This window comes from Euprymna scolopes, chromosome 12, assembly GCF_053919585.1.
Source record: "Euprymna scolopes isolate OS-2025 chromosome 12, ASM5391958v1, whole genome shotgun sequence".
NCBI lineage: Eukaryota > Metazoa > Mollusca > Cephalopoda > Sepiida > Sepiolidae > Euprymna > Euprymna scolopes.
Window position 1 is genome coordinate 26,212,105 of NC_136493.1, and position 23,172 is coordinate 26,235,276.

Genomic DNA, 23,172 nt, shown 5'->3' on the forward strand with positions numbered 1-23,172 from the left:
GATCATACACCAAGGATGGTTTATAATGAGTAAAATTTTTGTTTCAATGGATGAATAACACGTACAGAAGTCGGCAAGTTGAAATGCAAAACGTTCATTTCAACTTACCACACATTTCTATTAGTTTGCACATGCGGAAACTAATCATAGCTAAAAGTCGTTTAATTTTATAAGTTTACTTTTTATCTGCCTGTTGGTTTAGCCCAAATGATAGCGAACGAGGCTAGAAGTTTAAATGAGGGAACGCGATTGGAGAGCTAATTGCTTTGGTTTCGATTCTAGTTGATGGCACCAAAGTTATTTTTTTTATTACCTTTAAAATCAGTACTATTCGACACTTCAACACTATTGGGATGAAATTCAGAAATCGTAAAACTGAATTTCACATGAAAACAATGGTATCTAAGTATTCCTCATATTTTTAAGATGATTATATCAAAAAATTACGAAAATCGAAAAGGTAGAAAATTATTTATTAAAAATAAAAAATAGAATTTGATGAAAACGATCGTAGGACACAGGAGAGTTCAAAAGGGAGGTAATTTCCGGTTTTGATTTAAACAAGATGGTGGAAATTTTTCACCTGCTAACACCATTAAAATTGTTTTGTTTAATAATTCAGTAATATTCAGGTAATTTCGGCTGCATAATTTGGAAGCTGCCATTGTAATTTATTAGAATTGACAAAAAAAAAAAATCAGTTGAAACTAATGTTTTTTTTACCTGAAAACTCCATTTATCGACTACAAAAGCTCATCCCAATTCTGTAGAAGCACCTAATATTCTACAGAGAATTGAATTTGTAATAATAAAAACTGGATGCATTAAAATATACTAAGTGTACTTTACGACCGGGCAAGGTCGGCAACGATTGCTAGTAAGTAAAAAAAAATTTGTATCAAAATTATCAAAATGTAATGTTTATTCATTTACATCAATAAACAAGATTTTGTTGTTCCATCCTTATAACAACTTCATAAATCACCAGCAAGCCACCCAGCATTGCCTGGTCGAAAGATATGCTTAAATGTGATATTTTATTGGGTTGGCAACTAAGTTATATTTTGTTTTTCATATCAAAATCAGATGATTTCTACAGAAAAAGTATTGAGAATTTTGTTGAATGTTGGGAAAAAATTGTGAACACGAATGGAAAATACATCATCGATTAAATAATTGTTAGTTCTTATTTTACTTTTTAAAAAATGGAGATTTAAAAAACAGCAAAGAACTTAGTTGCCAACATAATAATTCATGTAGATCACATATTTATTATTATAGAAAAAAAATATAAGACTTAGGCACCATCAGTTAGAACCATAATTAAAACATACAACTCTCTACTCTCATTCCTTAGCCTCTGAAACACACCCATACACGCATATAAAGTTCACCAGTCATCCCTTTTTTAAAGATGGAATCACCCGATCGTCGAAGACAAGATGAAAGCAAGGAAGGTCCACAGAGTTTTATAATTATATAAATGTTCCATGCTTATAACAACTTTATGAACGAAACTAGACTTTTAGCCTGTTAAAAACAGGCAAAAGTTATAGTCTATTGACTTAGAATGAGTGCTTTATGCCAAATTGATGGTTGAATACAGTTAAATTTGTGTTCATTTTGGCATTAACTACTAATCCCTGTTAATCTCTGTCCATCAACAGATACCATAATACTTAGTTCACTGCACCTTAAGAGGTTTATACAAAATTTCAGCCAGATCGGAACAGTAGTTTCTAAAAAAAAGTGGAACAGACAGAGACACAGAGTAAGAAAAATGTAATAGATGTTTATCTTAAATTGTTTCAAGTAGCAAAGTGATAGCAAACGAGTTTATGATAAAAAAAACAAAAAACAAAATCAAACTTACCGTTTGTTTCAGCTCACATTGTTTCATGAGAAATTTCTTCTTTTCTTTCAAATTTCTCAGATCTTTTTCTAATTTTCGCTTCTGAAATTAAAAAAAAATTTACAAACAGAGACTTATGTTTTTTTTTTTTTTTGAAAAAACTAATAATCATCCCGGAAACAAACTTATTTGAAAGCATTAAAGTCAATATTCAAAACCAAAGTTATATCAGTTTCTATTAGTGATGAGAAGATTGCAATATTTTTCTACTGATTCTGAAACACTTATTGATTCTGTTATAAATTCCCAATTTTGATAGTAAAATCACCTAAAAATGTAGAATTTTAATTTTTGATGGTGGATATTTAGTTGCAAGTTCTTACCAACTTTTTATGTATATTTAATTTTCTTTTTAATTTGATAAACTTCTTTATGTTTTACATTCATATATTGTATCTAAGATTTGTATAAACTTATTTTCATCTATATTTTTCATGCCATTTTGACATGTGCAATTTTTACCAGGTCTTTATCGACACATTTATCTTTAGTTGACCTTTGACAACTAAATATTTTCGTTTACTAGCCAAATAGAAAAGTTACTAGCAAAATCCACATGATTTTTAGAATATGACATCTTCATTCTGTGACGAGTACGTACATCATAAAGATTTTTCTATGTTTTTTTAATAAGTGTGATTCTAAATATACAACAAATTTTCAAATTTTATGTTGACACTTGAAGGTATAAACATTACAATTCCTTCAGATGTTTTTTTAAACAACCTTCATTTAAAAATAAGAGTATATTGTTCTATTAAACTTTTGTTTAAATAATTAAAATTTGTTCGTTTTATTAAAAATAAAAAGTTGAAAAGATATTTCTCACTCATTAGTGAGCTTTGGAAGATTGTCAGTGAAAGAAATACAATCGCCGCAAGATCAGCGTTTCATTATTTCTAGTCGCCTTCACTTGCAATGTTTACCATTTTTTTTTCTTTTGGTTTTGCTCTGGTATCGATTTTACCTAAATTTGCAATTATGATCTATAAAATATGTTTCACTGGTAGTTTAAAATCAATGAATATTTATCATTTTATCAGTACCAGCAATAAAAAAGTTTTAAATAAAAAAATAAAAAAAAACACAAAATAAATTTAAAAAAAAAAAAAAAAAAAAAAAAAACTCGAAAGAATTGTTTTTGGAATTGAAATTTAAGCTTAAATTTTTCTGATTCCGATACCCTAAAAATTCTGATTTTCTTGATTCGGATTAATTGTCCCATCACTAGTCTTTTAAAATATTTTTGTAACGATTACAATTATAATTTATTAAAAATACTTAGATGATATTTCCGTTTATGTTTGAAATTTCTGAGATGAGGATCAATTATTTGGATTATTGACTTATTTCTATCTTGATTGTTTTACAACATTTCGACTGATGCAATCTCTGACCTTACAACTTCTTTCAAGCAAAAAAAAAAACCTGATGAAATAAAGTTCCATTTTACCTGTTCCTCAGTTATATCATCTTTCTCTCTTAATGCCGGATTGCTCAATTTGAGGATAATTTTTTTTTCATTTATACAAATCCTGTTTAGCTCCGGATACATTTTTTCACACTTTTGATTTCCTGGTGGGGAAACAAAAGAAAAATAAGAAATCCTTTGAATTTAGTTACTCGTAGTCAATCTAAGAAATTTAAGAATCATAAACTGTATTTAAATTTATGGAAGTTCACAAAATTAGAAAGGGAAAAAGAAAATGTTATATGCATCATCATCATCATCATCATATTTGGTTTAACATCAATTTTACATGCTGATATTATGTTGGACATTTTGTAGAAAATGACTTCCAAAATCACTTATCTCTTGGCCAGGCCTTTATTTATCTCTCAAATCTGACCAAAAAAAAATTAATTATAATCTGCCTAACATTAATTACAATTAGTATAATTAGCACGACCTGTGGAAATTCCACACCAGACTCTTTCACATGTAATATATTGATGTTGGCATTCTATGGATGTTCAGCATAAATGGAGACACCCTTATATTATTGTAGCTTTTTTGTTAAAACTGCAAAAGTATTTATCTAAGCTAACAAACACTCGACGTAGCGCGGTCGTAACGTAAAATATTCTTAAATATGATATTTTAATGTATGCAGATTTCACATATAGAGTCAATTTTCTATCGATTCTTACATATTATAAAGTTTTGATTTAAAAAATAAAAAATATATATATATCTATGATTTGAGTGTATCAGCTTGAATCGAAACTAAAACTTATGAAGAATATATATATATATATATATATACTTCATATCTATAAAAGTGAACGCGTCTGTGTGTCTGTACATTTCCCTACACAATAACTTTGTCAATTTTAAGTTTACAGACTCGAAATTTGATATACAGGGTACTGAGAATTGAGAAAATCTTTGTGATCCGTTTTTCGGCCAGAAATTTGGCTGTTATAGGGTCAAAGTTCAACGATTTGACTTTAGAGAACTCTACCAAACTCCTCCGACAATTTTGGGTCTAAACACTTGAAATTTTAGATATAGGTTCCTTGGACATGGATCTAACTTAATAACTTGATTTGAGCCCAAAACAATAAATTTTAAGGGGGTTATAATAGGGGTCAAAGTTTTAAAAAAATTGACCTCTGCGGTCTCTACCAAATTACTCAGACAATTTCTGGTCTAAACATTTGAAATTTTACATAAAGGGTATTCAGAGATAGGGCAAACTTTTTCATCGGTTTGGGTCGAAAATTTTTAGTTACCAATATATAAATTTATGTAAATATGTTCGCATGTCTGCCTAAAACTTTCGACAGAGGAGACGTATTTTTACAAGATCAGTATAGTTTTAAAGTTCGACCTTTCATATGACAAATATCGGAAAATTGGCTAAAAACCTTTAACATCTTCACCTTCAACTAGGCACTTTTCTACGGGGGGGGGGGGGGGGGGGCTTTTTCGCCAATATTTTTGAAAGCTATCCTCTCCTTTCGATTGTCTAGCCTTAATTTAACCATAAGTCACTTCAGGTTTGGCGGTGGTCCTAACCGCAAAATGTCAGGTCCCCCCTTCTTTTCCTCCTTTGCGGTAGGTTTTTTTTTTTTTTTTTTTACACGGTGGTCACCACTTATCAAGGCCCGGAAGCCACTCAGGGATAAGGGTTATTGCAAGTACAGTACGTTAGTGTGGAGATTTAATGAGGTGTCTAGGGGGCGGTTAATCAGGAATTTGTTTACATTGGACTTGAAGACATCCAGGTTGTAGTTAGGTGGGAAGCAGGCAGACGGAACAGAGTTCCACAGGCGTGCAGTTCTAAGAAAGAAGCTTTGTTCATGGAATCTACGTTTTGATTTAGGCACAGATAAAGAGTGGGAAAAATTTTTGACAGTGGATTCAGCTAGACGAGTGTCTTTTGTAAAAGATTGACGAGGGGGGACCAGAGATTGGAGTTCAGACAAGCGTCTGCCATGGAAATAACGATAAAACAAAGATAGGCTTGCGACGTCTCTTCTGTGGGAGAGAGGTTGTAGGGAAGAGAAAAGAGCATCCACCACTAAGCCATGAAGTCTATTTTGTACTCTGTCAAGGCAGGATAGGCTATTTTAGCAGCTCCTGCCCAGATATGGCAGCAGTATTCTATCCTTGGACGTACTTGGCTTTTATATAGATATAGAATTGCATCAGTAGTGAGATATCTTCTGGAGCAGTAAAAGGATCTCACCATCTTTCCAGCGACCTTAGCAACAGACTTGATGTACGTGTTTCATTTCAGATCAGGAGTAAAGGTCAAGCCCAGAAGCTTGTCAAAACATGGGGCTTTTCCTAGATGAGAGCCATCCATTTCAATTGATGCCAGATGGGGATCAGAGCGTTGATGATGTAAAGATAGAAGCTTGGTTTTAGATGCATTAAAGGTAACCAGCCACGTCTTCCCCCACTTAACTACGCGCTCGAGATCAGAGGAGAGAGAATCAGAGAGAACTTTGTCATTTACAGCCTTTGATGTGTTGCCGGAGATGGTCATGTCATCAGGATAGATGTCAACGAATGATTTAAGTATGTGTTTAGAGAGATGATTGACGTAGATCAGGAAGAAAGTTGAGCCCAGGATGGACCCTTGAGGGACTCCAGCATCAATACTGCAGGCCTCTGATTTTTGTCCATTTACCACTACTTTTATGCGCCTATCAGAGAGAAATGATTTAATGATAGAAAAAAAATTTCCAGTTATACCGTAGCTGGAAATCTTGTGAAGTAGGCCCTTATGTCATACCTTGTCGAAGGCCTTTGATATGTCAAGAGCAATTGCCCTAGAAATTAAGCCTTTTTCAAGAGATTCACTAATCATATGAGATATAACCGTTAGCACATCTGCGGTAGATCTTGCAGAACGGAAACCATATTGCGTGTCACTAAGAAGGTTATTTCTGCTGAGGTGGTTCACTATTTCTCTATTTAATATGGATTCCAGCAACTTACTCATGACACACAGGAGACTTATTGGTCAGTACTGAGAGGGGGATGACTTATCACCTGAATTCTTAAATACAGGGCATACTGATGAGGTTTTCCAGAGTGTTGGAAAGCACTTCTTAAGGCAACACTTAAAGAGTTTCGTAAGTATGGGAGCAAGTTCTGGTTGAAGTTTTTTTAACACTATAATTGGGATGCCGTCAGGGTCAGTTGCTTTACTGGAATCAAGGTTCTGTCTTCCTACTACGACTTTTTTTTTTTGCTCAAGATACACATCCAAACATCCAGGCAACGCCGGGCTGAAATGCTAGTATATATATAAAACTTGAGCTCCTTCAACTATAATCGAAACCTAGACAAAAACTTATGAAGAATTCTTGATAAAATTATTTATAAAAAAAAATAGATGACTTGAGTGCCATCAGCTATAATCAAAACCGAAACCAAAACTTAAGAATTTCTTGGTAAAATCATTTATTACAAGAAATGAAAGTACATAACAATTAAATGACCCGGATGTAAGCATCACACAGAAAATATATAGATTATTCTATTTTAGTATCACTGTCAATTTTTTTAATTTATAAAATAAACAAAATTATAAGCATGTCCAGAAAAAATGGATGTTGGCTACTCGACAGGGAAGCTACTGTACAAAATTAAATACACACACACACACACACATATATATATATATATATATATATATATATATATATATATATACACACACACACATAATGAATAAATGACAAAAGTCTATATTCCAAATTTCATGATGTTGACCATTTTACTATTCTTGACAGTATCTGTTTCATAGCACAAAATGAAGTTCAAAATGGCATAATGTAAAGCAAACTATAAGGTATTTGTAGTTTTTTTTCCAATTTTTTGATTTTTTTTTAATCATACCCAAACGCATTTTATTTCTTTTTGGTGGATTGATAGTTGCTATTTCTTCTGATGAGTTGAGGGCAAAATAGATTCACTGATTGATATAATAATTAAGTGAATGATTTTGTGCTATGAAACAGATACTGTCAAAAATTATGTCAATTGGATCAAAGGAATAAATTGTAAGATGGTCAACACCACGAAATTTAGAATATAGACTTTTGTCATTTAATGCTCTGTAATTACATTGAGCTTCTTAAATAAGGATTAGTATATATAAGTGAATAAAGAATATTTCCAAAGAAATATATATATATATATATATATGAAAAGAATAGCATTCTTTGAAACTCCATGGAATAAGGACTTTGTAAATTGTTTTTGGAGTATTCAGTCGAACAATAAATTTTGATTGTAAATTTCAACTTACAGTTTTAATTTTCTTTCTCTTATATATATATAGCAGTTCTGTCCGGCTTTGCTCGGGCATTATGTACTGTTCATAACTTGCCCTATGTGTGAATACACTTTTTATAAGATTTCAAATGTTTAGACCCAAATTTGTCTGAATAATTTCATAGATACTGAAGAGGTCAATTTATTTTCAACTTTGACACCAATTTTGACCCCTTAACATTTATCATTTTGGTCTCAAATCAAAATAAAATTTTTTACCCATCTTCAAGTTACCTACATCTAAAATTTAAAGTCTTTAGACCTAAAATTGGCGGAGGAATTTGGTAGAGTCTGCAAATGTTAACTCTTTTAACTTTGACCTTTTGGCAATGAAATTTTCGACCCAAAACTGATTAAAATGCTTGCCGCATGCCTGAATGCCTTTTATGTATAAATTTCAAATGTTTAGACCCAAAATTGGCTGAGTTGGCTAGACATCGAAAAGGTCAACTCTTCTGATCTTTGACCCTTTTGCAGCTAAAAATTTTCGACCCAAACCAATTAAAAAGCTTGCCCTATTTCTGTATACACTTTATGTAAAATTTCAACTGTTTAGACCAGAAATTGGCTGAGTACTTTGGTAGAGATCACAGAGGTCAAATTTTTTTTAACTTTGACCCCAATTTTGACCCCATAACATTTATTTTTTTGGGCTCAAATCTAATTAAAAAGTTTGATCCATGTCATTTAAAATTTCAAGTGTTTAGATCCAAAATTGGTGGAGGAGTTTGGGAGGGTTTTTAAAGGTCAAATCGTTGATCTTTGACCCCCTTACAGCCAAATTTCTGTCGGAAAACCGATTAAAAAGATTTTCCCAAATCTCAATGATCCTTATGCCAAATCTCGAGTATCTAGACCGAAAATTAACAGAGTTATTTGGTAGGGAAATATACACAGAGACACACATAGACATTTTCACTTTTATAGATATATAGATAGATACATAAATATACATACATGCAGAGTAAGAAATTGAAGCGCTGTGAAATACAATGTGACATTTTATGTTTTTTTTTTATTTTTCGCTAAGCCACTTAACTGGTACTAAATCTCCTTCGGGCAATGCTGGGTAGAAAAAGACTAGTAGTAAAAAAAAAAAAAAAAAAAAATACCTAAGTCACATAGAGGTGAGAAACATAGGTGCAACTACGCTATAATAGCAAAATTTAGGACATGAAAAAAAAATCAATTAAAAAAAACAAACAATGGTATCTACTGACTTTTTGTGTCAATTTCAACTAAAAGCAATGATATCTATATAATTGACATGTCAGAAGTATTTAAATATTACTGCATTATTTGAAAAAAAGACATAAGTTTTTGATATTTATCATAAGAAACGCTCGCCAGATTTATTAAAAAAATTGGCAACGGTTACATGCAATTTACCTCCCTTTGCAAGTCTGGTGTTTTTTAGCAAAACATTTTATTTTCGCTAACTATTTTGTAATTTTTGGGTATATTGATTACTGTAACATGACAATTAAGTAGAGAACATTGGTTTGCCTTGAAATTCAATATAAAAAATTTTGAATTTTGCTATTATAGTGCAGTTGCACTGAAACATGCATACACGAAGCTGAGAAGTGATCAAATTATTTTATTAATATAGAGATAAAGTTGGAAATCTAATTAAAAAAAAAGTGAAAAGGCAAGCGATTTACCTATTTTTGCATTATTCGTTTTGATGAGTTCAGAGATGGAGTAACTGGATACATCATCGTGAATGTTATCAAGGTTGCCAATTCGGACAACTTTCAATGCCTGTCTGGATTCAGCTGATTATGTAAAAAATGAATAGAAAATTAAATATCCTAAATAAAAAGAAAGATAGTGTTGTAATATTTTGGATCTAGTGAGATGAGAATATACTTACAAAGAATTATTTCTATTTATAAACATAGGTGATAAGAACTGGCCAATCAGAAAAGAGAAAGGAAAAACAAAAGACAAAAAAAGAAATACAAAAAAGAGAAAGATGAAAAGAAAAGAGAAAAAAAGGAAATAAAAAGAAAAAATGAAGAAAAAGAAAAAGAGAAAGGAGGTGAAAGAAGGAAAAGGGGAAAGAAAGGAAAAAGAGAAAGGAAAAAGAAAAAGAAGGAAAAAGAGGAAAAAATAAAAGAAATAAAAAGAAAAGAGAAAAAGGCACTTATCCAATTTACTCAAATATTAAAAACTGCTCATAAAAAGAAAATGACACAAAAATGTTATGTTCTTTTGTGTTAGGTTTGAAAAAGAGTTTACCAAATATTATGCTAATTTATCCAGTATTTAAAAAAAAAAAAAAATCATTTTAACAGTAAAATGTCTTGTTTACCATTTTATGCATGGATTAAGGTCAACGGCTAAGAGACATAATTCAATATAATATAGTCATCATAATAGCAGATAGAAATCGTTTACCGATCAAATTTTATATTATACAAACAAAAATACTGGATGAATTTGCATAATTTTTGGAGTACAGCCTTTTTTTTTTCTTTTCTTTTTTTAAGCCAACAGATATGTACATAAAGTTTTCTGTAGTTATCATTTTCTTAATATTGTGGTAAAATATTGGGATAAACACCAAAAACATTTTTTTTATTGATAAAATATCAAAATGAATTTCAAAATAACAAACCGCTAGCTCTGTGCCTCTCTTTAATGAGACGTCGAGTAAGTTCATCGATTGCTCCATTTGATGGGGCACATAATAGAATTTTACATTTTGTGTTGATTTCCTGAAAACACAAAAAAAAAATTTTTAATTTAATTTTTCAAATAAGCAAAATCAAAATAAACAAAATTTAAATAAATAAAATAAAAAATATTAAAATAGTAAACATTTGATTTCTTTAAAAAAAAAAAAAAATCAATCTGTTTAGGTTGTGAACCTTTAATTCTGATATTCATTTTTGATCATCTTGAAAAACAGGAAAATGATGAAAAATCTTGAAATTGATTCCAATTTCATAAAAAAAAAAAAAAAAAAAGAAAAAAAAAAGATCCTGACAGATGCTTACCTTGATTTTATTAATGATTCCAATGATAGTGTGAGATTTGCCTGTGCCTGGCGGACCTTGAACGAGGCAGTATGATGGCTGGTCAGGCGGTTTCTGTACTATGCATGCAGCTGCTGAAATAGCTTTCAGCTGGGAAGAGTTATAGCGCCTCTGAAGAATTACAACAAATAACACTATGAGTAAACGATAAATTAATCCAAGTTAAACATATAGATAACACAGGTGAGTTACAGTAAATACACAACAATACAAGCAAAAGGTTTTTTTTTGTTTTTTTTTAAGTAGTATTACTAGTACTAAGGCTACATGCAATGAAATCTTAGACTTAGAAATTTCTACATCCTGTGACATTCAAAGTATACCATTGTTTTTGATCTGAAGCCAGATACATAGTTAACCTCTAAGCTTCCCATTGCAATCAAATCTATCGATTATCTGCTTTCAGTTCACTTTTGGTCTTTCTTTTCTTTTTCCATCAGAGATTCATTTAGTTAGAAATTCTCTCTGGAGTCAATCTTAGGGTATATCCGAATCAGCCTAGACGTTTGCAAATTACTGATGATACTACCTGTTGGTTAGTGCAGGCTCTGATTTCTTGGTTGATAGTTTGATCGCTCTGTTTTATCCCTGAAATCCTTCTAAGGTACTTGGAATCAAACGCATGTCATTTCCTCTCTTGGCTGATTTTGAAATGCCAAGTTTCACTTATAAATCTTGGAAATGTTTGACAATTTGCATAAATGAGTTTATTATAATTTATGTTGCTTTTTGCACACTTTACTTAAGAGGAGAAGTTTTATATAAGCTCTCACAAAATAACTTAACAGAAGAAATTCTTAAATATTGGAAGTTAATTTTGATTAACAAAAAAAAAACAAAAACCGGGAAGAGCACCTCACCTCTGCTAAACTAACTTTCTTAAAGAAGGAAAACACCTTCTAGAACAACCATTTTTTTAGAAATCACACAAGAAATCGACTTTTTAAAATCTTTTTGTTGGGTGCTTCTAATCTATTGGGACAAAATTTAGGAAATCGTAAAACTGAATTTCACATGAAAACAATAGTATCTACATATTTCTCATATTTTTTATGATGATGATATCCAAAAATTATGAAAATCAATATTTATTTATTACAGAAAATAAAAAATAGAATTTGATGAAAACGATCATAAAACACAAGCAAATTTAAAAGGTAAGTAATTTTCCATTTTGGTTTAAAACAAGATGGTAGAAAATTTTCACCTGCTAACACGATTAAAGTTGTTTTGTTTAATAATTCAGTAATATTCATGTAATTTTGACTGCATAATTTGGAAGCAACTATTGTAACTTATTAGAATTGACAAAAAAATTAGTTGAAACCATTGTTATTTTTTTTTTATCTGAAAACTCCAGTTATCGACTACAAAATCTCGTCCCAATTCTGTAGAAGCTTTTCTTGTATTTGGAATTGTAATATATATTTGATTGAACGCAATAATTACCTTTGTTTGGTTTATCACTACATTTATCAAAAAAAAGATGATTGTTGTTAAAAGTGTTACAAGTTAGAAATAATCTTCCGAATAATTTCTAACATAAAATCTTAATTCAAATCTGAAGATGAATGTTTCGTTTGTCTAGATTTTGCAAAGCTGATTAAATGCTGCTGAGAGCTTACCTAACCTGCACTGCAACTCATAATCCATACTACCTTCCTTGTTTACAGAGCTTCCTAAGCAGGTGAAGTTGTCAACTGTAGCTATTTCCTTTTAGCTGAGAAAAACGTTTATAGGTGGTTGTTATGTTGTGAGTCTTATTAGCAATTAAACCCCATGAACAGAATAAAAATAACACATCAATGAACAACGCATCCAAGCAAGAAGACTGGATATGATGATAGTCAACAAAAACTCATAAGGTGAAGGTCAAAAAGATAGAAAAACTAAAGAAAGGAATATGAAACGAAGTTTCTGCATTAGTAACACTAGTAATCGTAGGAATGTTAGAAACAGTTTAAGAAAATAAAGAAAAAAATAAAGATTAGGAAAAATTGAAGTCACTGACACCATATAATGTTTTCGTTTCGGTTTCAATTATGGCTGAAGGAACTGAAGTTACAGTTTCGATTCAAGCTAATACAGCCAAGTCATATGAATATATTTTTTAATTTTGAAATCGCAACTTTTTAATATATAAAAATTAATAGAACATTAATTCTATGATAATATATGTGAAATTTGCAAGAATTAAATTTCATATTTAAGTGTACTTTACGATTAGGCTATGTCGGATGTCCCTGCTAGCTTAGATAAATACTCTTGTAGTTTTAACAAAAGAGCTACAATAATATCAGAGTATCTCCATTTACACTGAACATCTACAGAATGCCAACATCAATATATTACATATGAATGAGTCCCCTGTGGAATTACTATACGACCAAGATGCTCAATTCCTTTTCTACTTTACTAACAACCAATATTTACGGTAACTTAACATGCTTATATCTATATAAAACTCAAATGACCTTGTAACGAGTGTTGTAACCCAACATCCGGTTTACTACTTCCGGTTGCGCATGCGTACATAAGCAAAGAATCAACACGACAATAAAACATATTGTTTTTTCTGTATACGTTTTCAGCGTCCAAATGGTTTTTGTTTTCGCATTTAAATATATCAAAATTTTAATTTAACTAGTATTATGGTATCTGCTCAGTGCACATTTACTTATAATTATGACAAACCAGTTATAATTCAATGGCTGTATGTTTTTTTTTTTCAAAAATAAAGAATTATAAACAGAACGACTCATAGAAATCTATTTATATTCTTTTTTTCTGATTATATACTTTCATAGAAATGTTTCTGTTACGTCACAAAAATCTGTTTTTCTTTACATCACAAGTGTCACGCTCATACATTAATTCCTAAGTTAATATACAATACTGACCCAATGAGTCACAGGTAGTCTAGTATTCTATAAAATACTGAAAAAAAAAAAAAAAAAAAAAATACATTATACCTCTTTAACAGAGATATGATTTTATTTTTTTCTTTCTAGTACAGAGAAAGAGTTTAATGGGTTTTTTTTTTCTCTTACTGATTAGTTTTGCCTTATTACTGATTAGTTTTTGTCTTTTCTTACCGAGAGAGAGAAAGAAAGTTATGCCTTCTTTTTCTTATCAGTTAGTTCCGTTTTGATGATTTCAAGTAACGAATAGGGATTAAATTGCAAAGAATTGATGAAATTCATGTATAAACTTGATCAAAAATCAAAAAGATTAACCTTATGAGTATTAAAGTGGAAACTCAGAATCTTGTCTAGTACATGTTTTTCGGAGTAAATCTTTTTTTTGTAACAGGAATTTGTTTGGTATTTGTTTATTTATATAAAGAACAAACAAAAAAAAAGGGTGCAAACTAAAGAAAAAAAGGAACTTTTGTATTACAGAGCCACTGTAAATATCATCCAGTTTGAAAGTGTTTTTTTTTTTGTGTTAAAATCAATTGTGTTTCATTTGGCCTCAATTGTTTTGAGGCGTTCATTCTCCCAGCAGATATTCTTCCATCTGAACAGGTTATTAATCTGAACAGAGAAATAGTTGAATATGTTAAAGAATTTCAATATATTGGTGTCGTCATTAAAACCAGAGATATCAGTTACAAAAAAAAATATAAATAAATAAACACAGTTTTAAGATTTTAAATGATACTACTACTACTACTACAGAGGTTTATAAATTTTTTTTTTTTTTTTTTTTTTTTTTTATTACATTTTCACCCCAAACAAGGCACATTGCCACTTTGGTGTAGGGGCTACTATCAGGGGCATCAACTACTGGGGCACTATGTAGGGATTTGGGCAGCAAGATGTCGGTTCACGTTACACTTGGAAATTCTGCATGTCAGTACAGTTGGGGAAGCAGGGACCTGGAATGGAATTTTAACGTCTAGCAGTTCTGGGGAAGAAACTACTGGAGTAGAAAGATCTTTTACATCTAGGGATCTCTACTACATGGGGGTGGGATTTAGCTGCCTGTCGGGTTTGTCGAGGGTGTCTACGTCGTGGGGGCACAAGTACTTGCAGTTCGTCAGAGCATTCACCATTAAAATATTTGTAGAACAGGCAGAGGGATGCAACGTTTCGTCGGTGGGACAGAGGCTGAAGCTTAGATGCCAGTTCAGGGCCTATCAGATTTGCAACTCTCTTTTGAACCTTGTCTAGGAGCGAGAGACTAGCAGCAGATGCACCAGCCCAAATGTGACAGCAATACTGCATACATGGGCGAATGGTGGCCTTATAGAGGTACAGGATACTTTCAGGTGTTGGTAGTTTTCTAGCACGGTAGAGAGAGCCTACCTTCTTCGCAGCGGCCCTGGCAATGTTTTCAATATAACTGTTCCAGCTCATGTTTCCTGTGAACGTTAGGCCAAGCAAATTGTTTAATTTTAAAGATACCATGATGTAGATTACATAACATGCCAGGGCAACGTCAAAAGTGTGCTGGTCGACGATTATTATGATTATTCAAACCAAAAAGTTTTATTAACTAAAATATGTTTTAGAATAATCAAAATATTTAGAATAAATATTTATTTACATTAATTTAAGAATGTAACTTAAAAATGTTATCAGAACAATTTAGTTGTCAACTTAGAAAAAAGGACATGTATAAACATCAGGTGATCATTTTAGTAACGTATACTAATGACATAACGAGACAGCTTAAAAGACATGTATCAGTTAGTCAAGACTGGGGAGTTAGACAGAAGACGGGTCAGAGTCAGAGCAAGAAAGCCGACCGTGGACAGCAATGGCCCTGAGTAAAACATCAGATGATTATCTTAGTAACGTATTCTACTGACGTCATTTAGAAGAGGAAATATTTTCCACATATCTCAAAAAGATATAATAATTATTTGTTATATTAATTTTTCTTAACTTTATGTGCCATTTGATCCAATTCATTCATTAAGAAATGTAAAGAAAAAATACGAGAATAATAATAATATTAGAAAAGGGCGAGTTTTGAAATCAGGTTGCCTACAGATGGATTTAAAGTCAAAATAATAATAAAATGCAAAGAATATAGAATTATTTGGGAAAAATCTGAGACAAACAAAAACATTTCTTGTCCATGATGTCAGTAGGTCGAAAGCACAATCAACAAAAATGATTGATATTATCAAAAGAAAGCTGAGGATTAGAAATAAAGTCATATACATTTACAACAGAGCTAACATCGAACGATATAAACAAAGATTATTTAACAGGCTCACTGTTGGTGTTGGGAAGAGAAAAGTTTGACAGACAGACTCATGGAAAATGAGCGAGTGACAGTCTGATAAAATTGACACAAGTCCAAGATCTATTTGTTCATTTGTAAATGAACTAAGAAATAAACAGCATTCATATTGCAATTTGACACAAGGGGTTACTATTTAGGACCATGTATACAGGAAACTATGTAAGGAGAAAAGTGAGATGTTGGTTTATATTAAATTTAAACTTCTGCTTGTCAGTACAGTTAGGGCAGCAGGAAGGGAATTTTAAAGTCTAGCAGCCTGAGGAAAGAAGTTATTAAAGGCGGCGGCTTTACAGCATCTAAGGAACTCTACAATGAAGGGGTGAGATTTTGTTACTGAACTGGTTTGTCTGGGATACGTATGTCAAAGAAGTACAAGTGTAAGGAGTTCAGAACACATACTTGTAAAATAAGTGCAGGGATGCAAAATTGCAGCGATGGGACAGAGGTTAGAGTTTGGTTGACAGTGTGGGAACTATTAGGTTAGAGACTCTTTTAGGGACCCTGTCTAAGAGCGAGAGACTAGTGGTAGATGCACCAGCCCAGACATGACAACAATACTCCATGGATGTGCGAATGGTGGCTTTGTAGAGATATAGGATACTGTCAATTGTGAATAGTTTTCAAGCACGACTCAGGGTTATTGTGAAGTTGTTTTTACATCTGTTATCATAACAATGAATCCGGTATTAACATTAATTTTAATAAATGTACATAAAAACTTACGGTTGAAGGAATGTTTATTCCGCTTTCAGCCAATTCTCCTTTGCTTGGATTGAGTATTTGAGAATAAAGCAGATTCGAAGACAAACACATCAAAGCTTCAAACTGTCTTAGATGAGGTATGGAAGAGGAAATAAGCTAAAAAAATTAAAAAAGTAAAATAATTGTCATTATTAGCATTTTTTTTTTTTTACACAGTGATCACCACTTATCAAGGCCCGGAAGCCACTCAGGGATAAGGGTTATTGCAAGTACATTACGTTAGTGTGTGTTTAAGACATTTTTTAAATCTGTTACTAAAGAAGTTATTCTTGAAATACTTTAAAAATCCATCAAGTGATCCCTGGGCCTTGATAAGTGGTGATACTTATGTAAAAAAAAAAAAAAAAAAAAAAAAAAAAAAAAAAAAAAAAAAAAAAAATCGCTAAAACATTACGAAATTAAAACAGAATTAAAATTTATAAATTTGGATCCATAAACACATCTATATTATATTTCTTAGTCAGTCTATTCGGTCCACTTTTTCTCATAAACCACTGGGTCGATCTGGCCGAAATTTTGGCTGAATCTTTGTTATAAAATGCAGTGAACCAAGTATTATGGTATCTGTTCGACGCACAATTAGGGATTAATAGGTATTAGTGTTTATTGTAAAAAAATTAGCTCAAATTAATCCATATTCAATTCGTATAAAGCACTCATTCTAAGTCAATGGGCTACAGCTTTTTTTTTTTTACAAAGGAGTCACCACTTATTAAGGTCCGGAGGCTACTCAAGGATAAGAGTTATCTTTGAATGATGAACCTCGATAATTACAAATATATATAAAAAAAAAAAAAAAAAAGAAATGCTTTTAAAGAGCTTGTGTTTGATAGATGCCTTTATTATTTTTGTTTTTTTTTAATTTCAATTAGAGAATGGGACGATTCCAATATTTCCGATTCTGTTCTAAGTTTGATTCCTATACTATTACCAATTTCGATTATTTTAAAACCTCTAAATATTTAGCTATAGAGCTATTGTTTTTAAATTTTCAGATTTGCCCTAAAAACCCTATGTGATATGTCTCTTCTTTTTTTGTGTCGTGGCATTTTTCCATGCCATAGATGAAATCATCGTTAGTGTTCTCTACAGGCCTCGGTTCATTGTTGGTCCAATTCCTCTGAAGACATCATGATTTGAACTTGGCAGAATACATGAGTGGGTTGCCATTATCTTCCCCAGTGGCATCTGACTTGCCTGTTTGCTCCTATTCGTTGTCCTTTTTTTTTTTTTTTTTTTTTTTTTTACACAGTGATCACCACTTATCAAGGCCCGGAAGCCACTCAGGGATAAGGGTTATTGCAAGTACATTACGTTAGTGTGGAGATTTGATGGAGTGTTTACTTAAGGGGGCGGTTCATTAGGAATTTGTTAACATTAGACTTGAAGACATCCAAGTTGTAGTCCGGAGGGAAGCAGGCAGACGGAACAGAGTTCCACAGGCGTGCAGTTCTAAGAAAGAAGCTTTGTTCATGGAATCCGCGTTTTGATTTAGGCACAGATATAGAGTGGGGGAAATTTTTCACAGTGGATTCAGCTAGACGGGTGTTTTTCGTAAAAGATTGGCGAGATCATCTTCATAGCTGCAGTCAAATAACGTAAATCTTAATACCATAGAACCGTTCATCTGCTAAATATTCATCCTCCTCCATGGCTATCCAACGTCCTGCTGTCAACGTCATCAGAGTTACCTTCTCCTAGATGCTTGTCTTAACTAAGACTAGTGGTGCATCTCTCCCAGTGAATTAATGCGTCTCCAGATACCAACCTGGAAATTTCTTGACTCGACGCAGTACATACAGCATCTAGCCTTCACAAATGGTCGTCCATCTGGTACTGGCCAAGCTTATCGTTGCTTCACTTTGGTGATCTGGCGGGAACCAGTGTGTCAACGTAATTGTGCCGTATATGTATGTAGTATGTGCATAGCGTAAAAAATACACTTGCGTGGAAAGTTTATAGATTCTAGTTTTACTAATAGTTAAAGACCATTAAATATTTATCACTTTGTCATTAGTATCAGTAACCAAAAATACAAACGTTAAACAAAAACAAACAAAAAAACAAAAGAATCATTGGAAAAGTGCGTTGTAATTAAATGCATATAATTAGTGCGTGATTTCTTTGGCTTTTACAAAACAAAGCGATTTATTTTGTAAATAATTTAAAAACTGTTTTAAACACAGCAGACTTTCAAAGTGACAATTTTAATTTAAAGATTATTTATAAATTAATATTTTGCAACGATAACTTTTTTAATGTTTTCATTACTGTTACAGCTTCAATAATAAATAGTGGAATTGCACCCAGATAACATCTGCTTATATTAAAAAAAAAAAAAAAAAAAATTTTCTGTAGTTCTAAATTGTGTTCTAAACAGAAACATTTATTTTGAATGCGCCTCTGTCTTATTAAAGAATCTACTGTTAATTTTATACACCAGACCCATATTACAGAATAAGAATAATTTACATTTAGCAAAGCTTCTTTCTAAGAACTGCACGCCTGTGGAACTCTGTTCCGTCTGCCTGCTTCCCTCCGGACTACAACTTGGATGTCTTCAAGTCCAATGTTAACAAATTCCTAATGAACCGCCCCCTTAAGTAAACACTTCAGCAAATCTCCTCACTAACTTAATGTACTTGCAATAACCCTTATCCCTGAGTGGCTTCCGGGCCTTGATAAGTGGTGATCACTGTGTAAAAAAAAAAAAAAAAAAAAAAAAGCATCACCCATACTGAGGACTGAACCTTCAACCTCAAGAATAAAGTTATTTAGAAATTAACCCATGCCACAATGGATAAACATGCTTAAATAATAAACCAGTTTAAAGTGACAGTCTTGTGTAGGTTGAAAGTTTAATCTCCAGTATGAGTAATACCAAGAATAAAATTAAGAATTACTAAATTACATCACAGAATTACTAAATAACATCATAACTAATAGAATAAGTGCAGTTTAACACCATTGTTCAAAATTTCATAGATTCCAATATTCGACAAGATTTGATCGTTTTTTGTTTTTTACAGCATATCAATTCTTTTTGGGTTATTTTATTAGCAATACACACGGACGATAAAAATGCTTTGGATAATTACGGATTTCAAAGGGGTTCTGCTAAAATCATCATATTTTAAAAACCAAAGCACCTCAAGTCCTCAAAATACCACCGTTTTGTTCGAAAATGAATATACTTTCAAATAAATTGATAAATAATAATGTACATTATATATTTTAAGAGTTTTAAGCAAATAAAGTGATAAAAATGTAAACATCATAAAACAGCGTTTTCGGTAAGATTTTGTTCATTTTTTTGTTGTGTTAAAAAGAAAACTTCAATATGATGAGTTTTGAAAATTTTGAAAAAATTTCTTCGGACACCCACTGTTAAGTAAATCAATCTTTTTATTACATTTATCTGTTAAAAATAAAAATGTAAACTGGCTTCATCTTGTGGTATGGAGCAATTTAAAATCATGATACCTGGAAAAAAATCGTTCTATTTTTAAAAAGTATCTAAAAACGATCTGTGGAAGTAGCAGCAGCTTTAATATCACTGATATTACTTTATTGTAAACAAACTTGTTTTGTTTTTTATTCCAGAATGAATTAAAAATTTAAAAAAAAAAACGAAAATATGAATATATAAAAAAAATGTTCTTACATATTTAATTGGAGCTCATATTATTAGAACATAATTAGCTTAACTAGAGTTCGGTTATCAGAATATATAATTTTGAAGCAATCCAGCGTTATTTTTGGTCAAATTTTAAAAATATAATTAAAAAACAAATATGTAACGTGTGCACTTTTATCCATTACCTTAGTTTTTATCAGTGAATTAAACTGTGTTTTGTTTAAAAAAAAATTAAAATAAAAAAATAATGTGATATATTATTTTGCTTCATGTGTGCGAGCAGTACCCCCCCCCCCACCACCACCACACACTCCCAATATATTTTTTTCTTCTTTTTGTTTTTTTCTCAGCGGATTATAATCGAATGGACACTAATCTACCCAATTATTTATATATATATATATATATATATAAAAAATACAAAATATTTGTAGGAAGTGCTCAGTTTCTAGTTAAGTTCCTATTTACTTGCTTTCCCACGAGGACAGTTAGACACAAGGTCAGGTTTTAATGCGAGGAAAATCCAGCTTCCCAAAAAGGGTCAATCTGGAGAGAAAAACATAAAAATTGTCTCAGTCATGAAGGATTTCTCCTTCACTGACAGACGACAGAAAAGGTGAAGTGTAGCATTGGCCCAAAGTCCAGGTAGAGAAATTAAAAAAAAAAAAACCGTCTTAAACTGGAAAGTTTAACGAAATAATGTGTCACTCGGACAAGAAATGTAATTGAAAATAAAAAGTAAATTTATCTAAAATTTGTGAATGATTTATTAACTTTAGCGATAGATTTTTTTGATATTTAAATAAGTGGGCAAAAATACTTAATAAGTTTTCCAAACGTCACGTTTTCTGTGAGTGACATCACTTGTTTGTAATGAAATTTATTTTTGTCTATTTGTCGCAATTCTTAAGTTGCACACCCCTTTAAGAATTCCAACAAACAAAAATAAATTTCATATTTAAAAGTAATTTGATGTCCAAAATCTAAGGCATAGAATTTTCAAAAGGCCAATAATTATGGCCCACTAACCATAAATATGGGGGTCAAACGCCTTAAAAAAAAACAAAAAAAAAACCTTAATCCTACTTCTAACCCTAGGTACGAGTGGCAAGCCTTCTCCTCTTAAAACCTTTTTTAGCCCTAACAATAATGCTAAGTAAGTGGCAAGCTCCTCACCAAACGAAGTTCCTTTGTAAGCTACATATAAGTGTCTAAAAAAAAATCCTTTCTTAAAGAAAAGTGTATGATTTATCACCCATAAAAATAAATTAGTCAACTGTCCTAAAACGTTACAATGGTCTCGAAATGGTGAATTATTTTACATTAAATTTATGTGAAACTAACCCCGACTCTAAATTCTAAAATTTTTTTGTTTTGTTTCTATCAAGTCTTCAGGATGTTCACACATAATTTTCCTTAGCTTTATCATTAACCCAAAGTCAGAGTGGCAACCTCCCACCCTCTCATAATTGCACAAAGACCCTCTTAAAACCACACAATTGTCTTTAGAAAAAAAAAAAAAAAAAAGGTGCACAGGATTTATCTCTGACAGGAAAAAAATGGTTAACTGCCCTAAAACGCTAGAATGGCTCAAAATAAGGAATCATTTTATATTAAATTCTAAAATAATACTTGCTTATCTTTCATTAAAATTTTTTAAGGTATTCACATGTAATTGCCTACAAAGGTAAAATCACATATTTTGGAGAGGTGGTCAGATAGGGTGGGGGTGGGGGTTAACGGAAGGTATTAATCTACAATAATACAAAAGAAATATTGCAATATATTCATTTTTAATCAGTCCTAGATTTCGAGTTCAGTTATTTGTACATATAATGTATTACAATTCAGCGTTGAGTTGTTTAACTTCTTTTCTTTTTATGAATACATGGCATTTTTAAGGAATTGCAGCATATTTATGTGCATTTACTGCAAATTATTTGGAGATTTTCAGTAGCATATTCTAATTCTTAGCACAAAAATACATTTATATGGTAAATTTAATTGCTTAATCTTCTGTTTTAACAAAAATACAGCATTTTTGCTGAAAAAGTAGTGTAAAAAATGTGAAAAAAAAAGCATATGGTCTTAAATAGGGAAAAATATCCAAATGTGTGAGGCACAAAAATAGTCATAACTTCCTTAATTTTAATTGGATTTAAAAAGTTTAAAAAAAATTCTTTCTAAGCTCGTCAAGCTTTTTCTATAGATACCAATATTGAAATATTTTAAGCTATTTCAATTTTTTCATGTGTATTGCTAATTTAATAGCAAATCCAGTAAATTTGGAAAAAAAATTTTGCTTCAAGTTATTTATATTTTAAAATATTTATTTATTTATGATCGGTTTGGTTGTTTTTGATTTGTAGCATATCAACCCTTTCTGGATTATTTAATGCCAAACCTAGTAATTTTGGAAGAATATTTGGTTATAGGAAGCTAACGTACTTCCTAACTTCTGGTGTAGCGGCTACCAGAAATGGTGCCAAGGCAAATCAGTTCTTTCACTTTTATTGTTCTTCAGTATTTTTACTGTGAAGCGATTTATTGAAATAAAATATAAGAAAAAGACATTGAAAAGTATACAATAAAAAATAACAAAATTATAAAAAGATAAAAATAACATAATTAGTTTTTATTTTAATAACAAAATTGAAAAATAAGATTTGATTTTATTTGGAATTTTATAAGAAATATGTTTATGAATTTATAAAAAAAAAATTTATTTCAAAAATAAGTTTGTTATTTGAATTTATATAAT

At 31.2% G+C, this 23,172-nt stretch overlaps 1 protein-coding gene across 1 annotated transcript in view; it reads right to left on the reverse strand.

Annotated features, from left to right (window-relative positions):
- The window catches only part of LOC145291211 (uncharacterized), a 169,980-nt gene that overhangs the window by 57,963 nt on the left and 88,845 nt on the right, over positions 1 to 23,172 (reverse strand). The window contains exons 9-14 of the mRNA XM_080136796.1: positions 16,736 to 16,870; positions 10,715 to 10,864; positions 10,333 to 10,432; positions 9,374 to 9,487; positions 3,366 to 3,487; positions 1,874 to 1,954 (exon numbers count right to left, since the gene is read on the reverse strand). Of these exons, the coding sequence (XP_079992922.1) occupies positions 1,874 to 1,954; positions 3,366 to 3,487; positions 9,374 to 9,487; positions 10,333 to 10,432; positions 10,715 to 10,864; positions 16,736 to 16,870 (702 nt within the window). The remainder of the gene's footprint in view (positions 1 to 1,873; positions 1,955 to 3,365; positions 3,488 to 9,373; positions 9,488 to 10,332; positions 10,433 to 10,714; positions 10,865 to 16,735; positions 16,871 to 23,172) is intronic.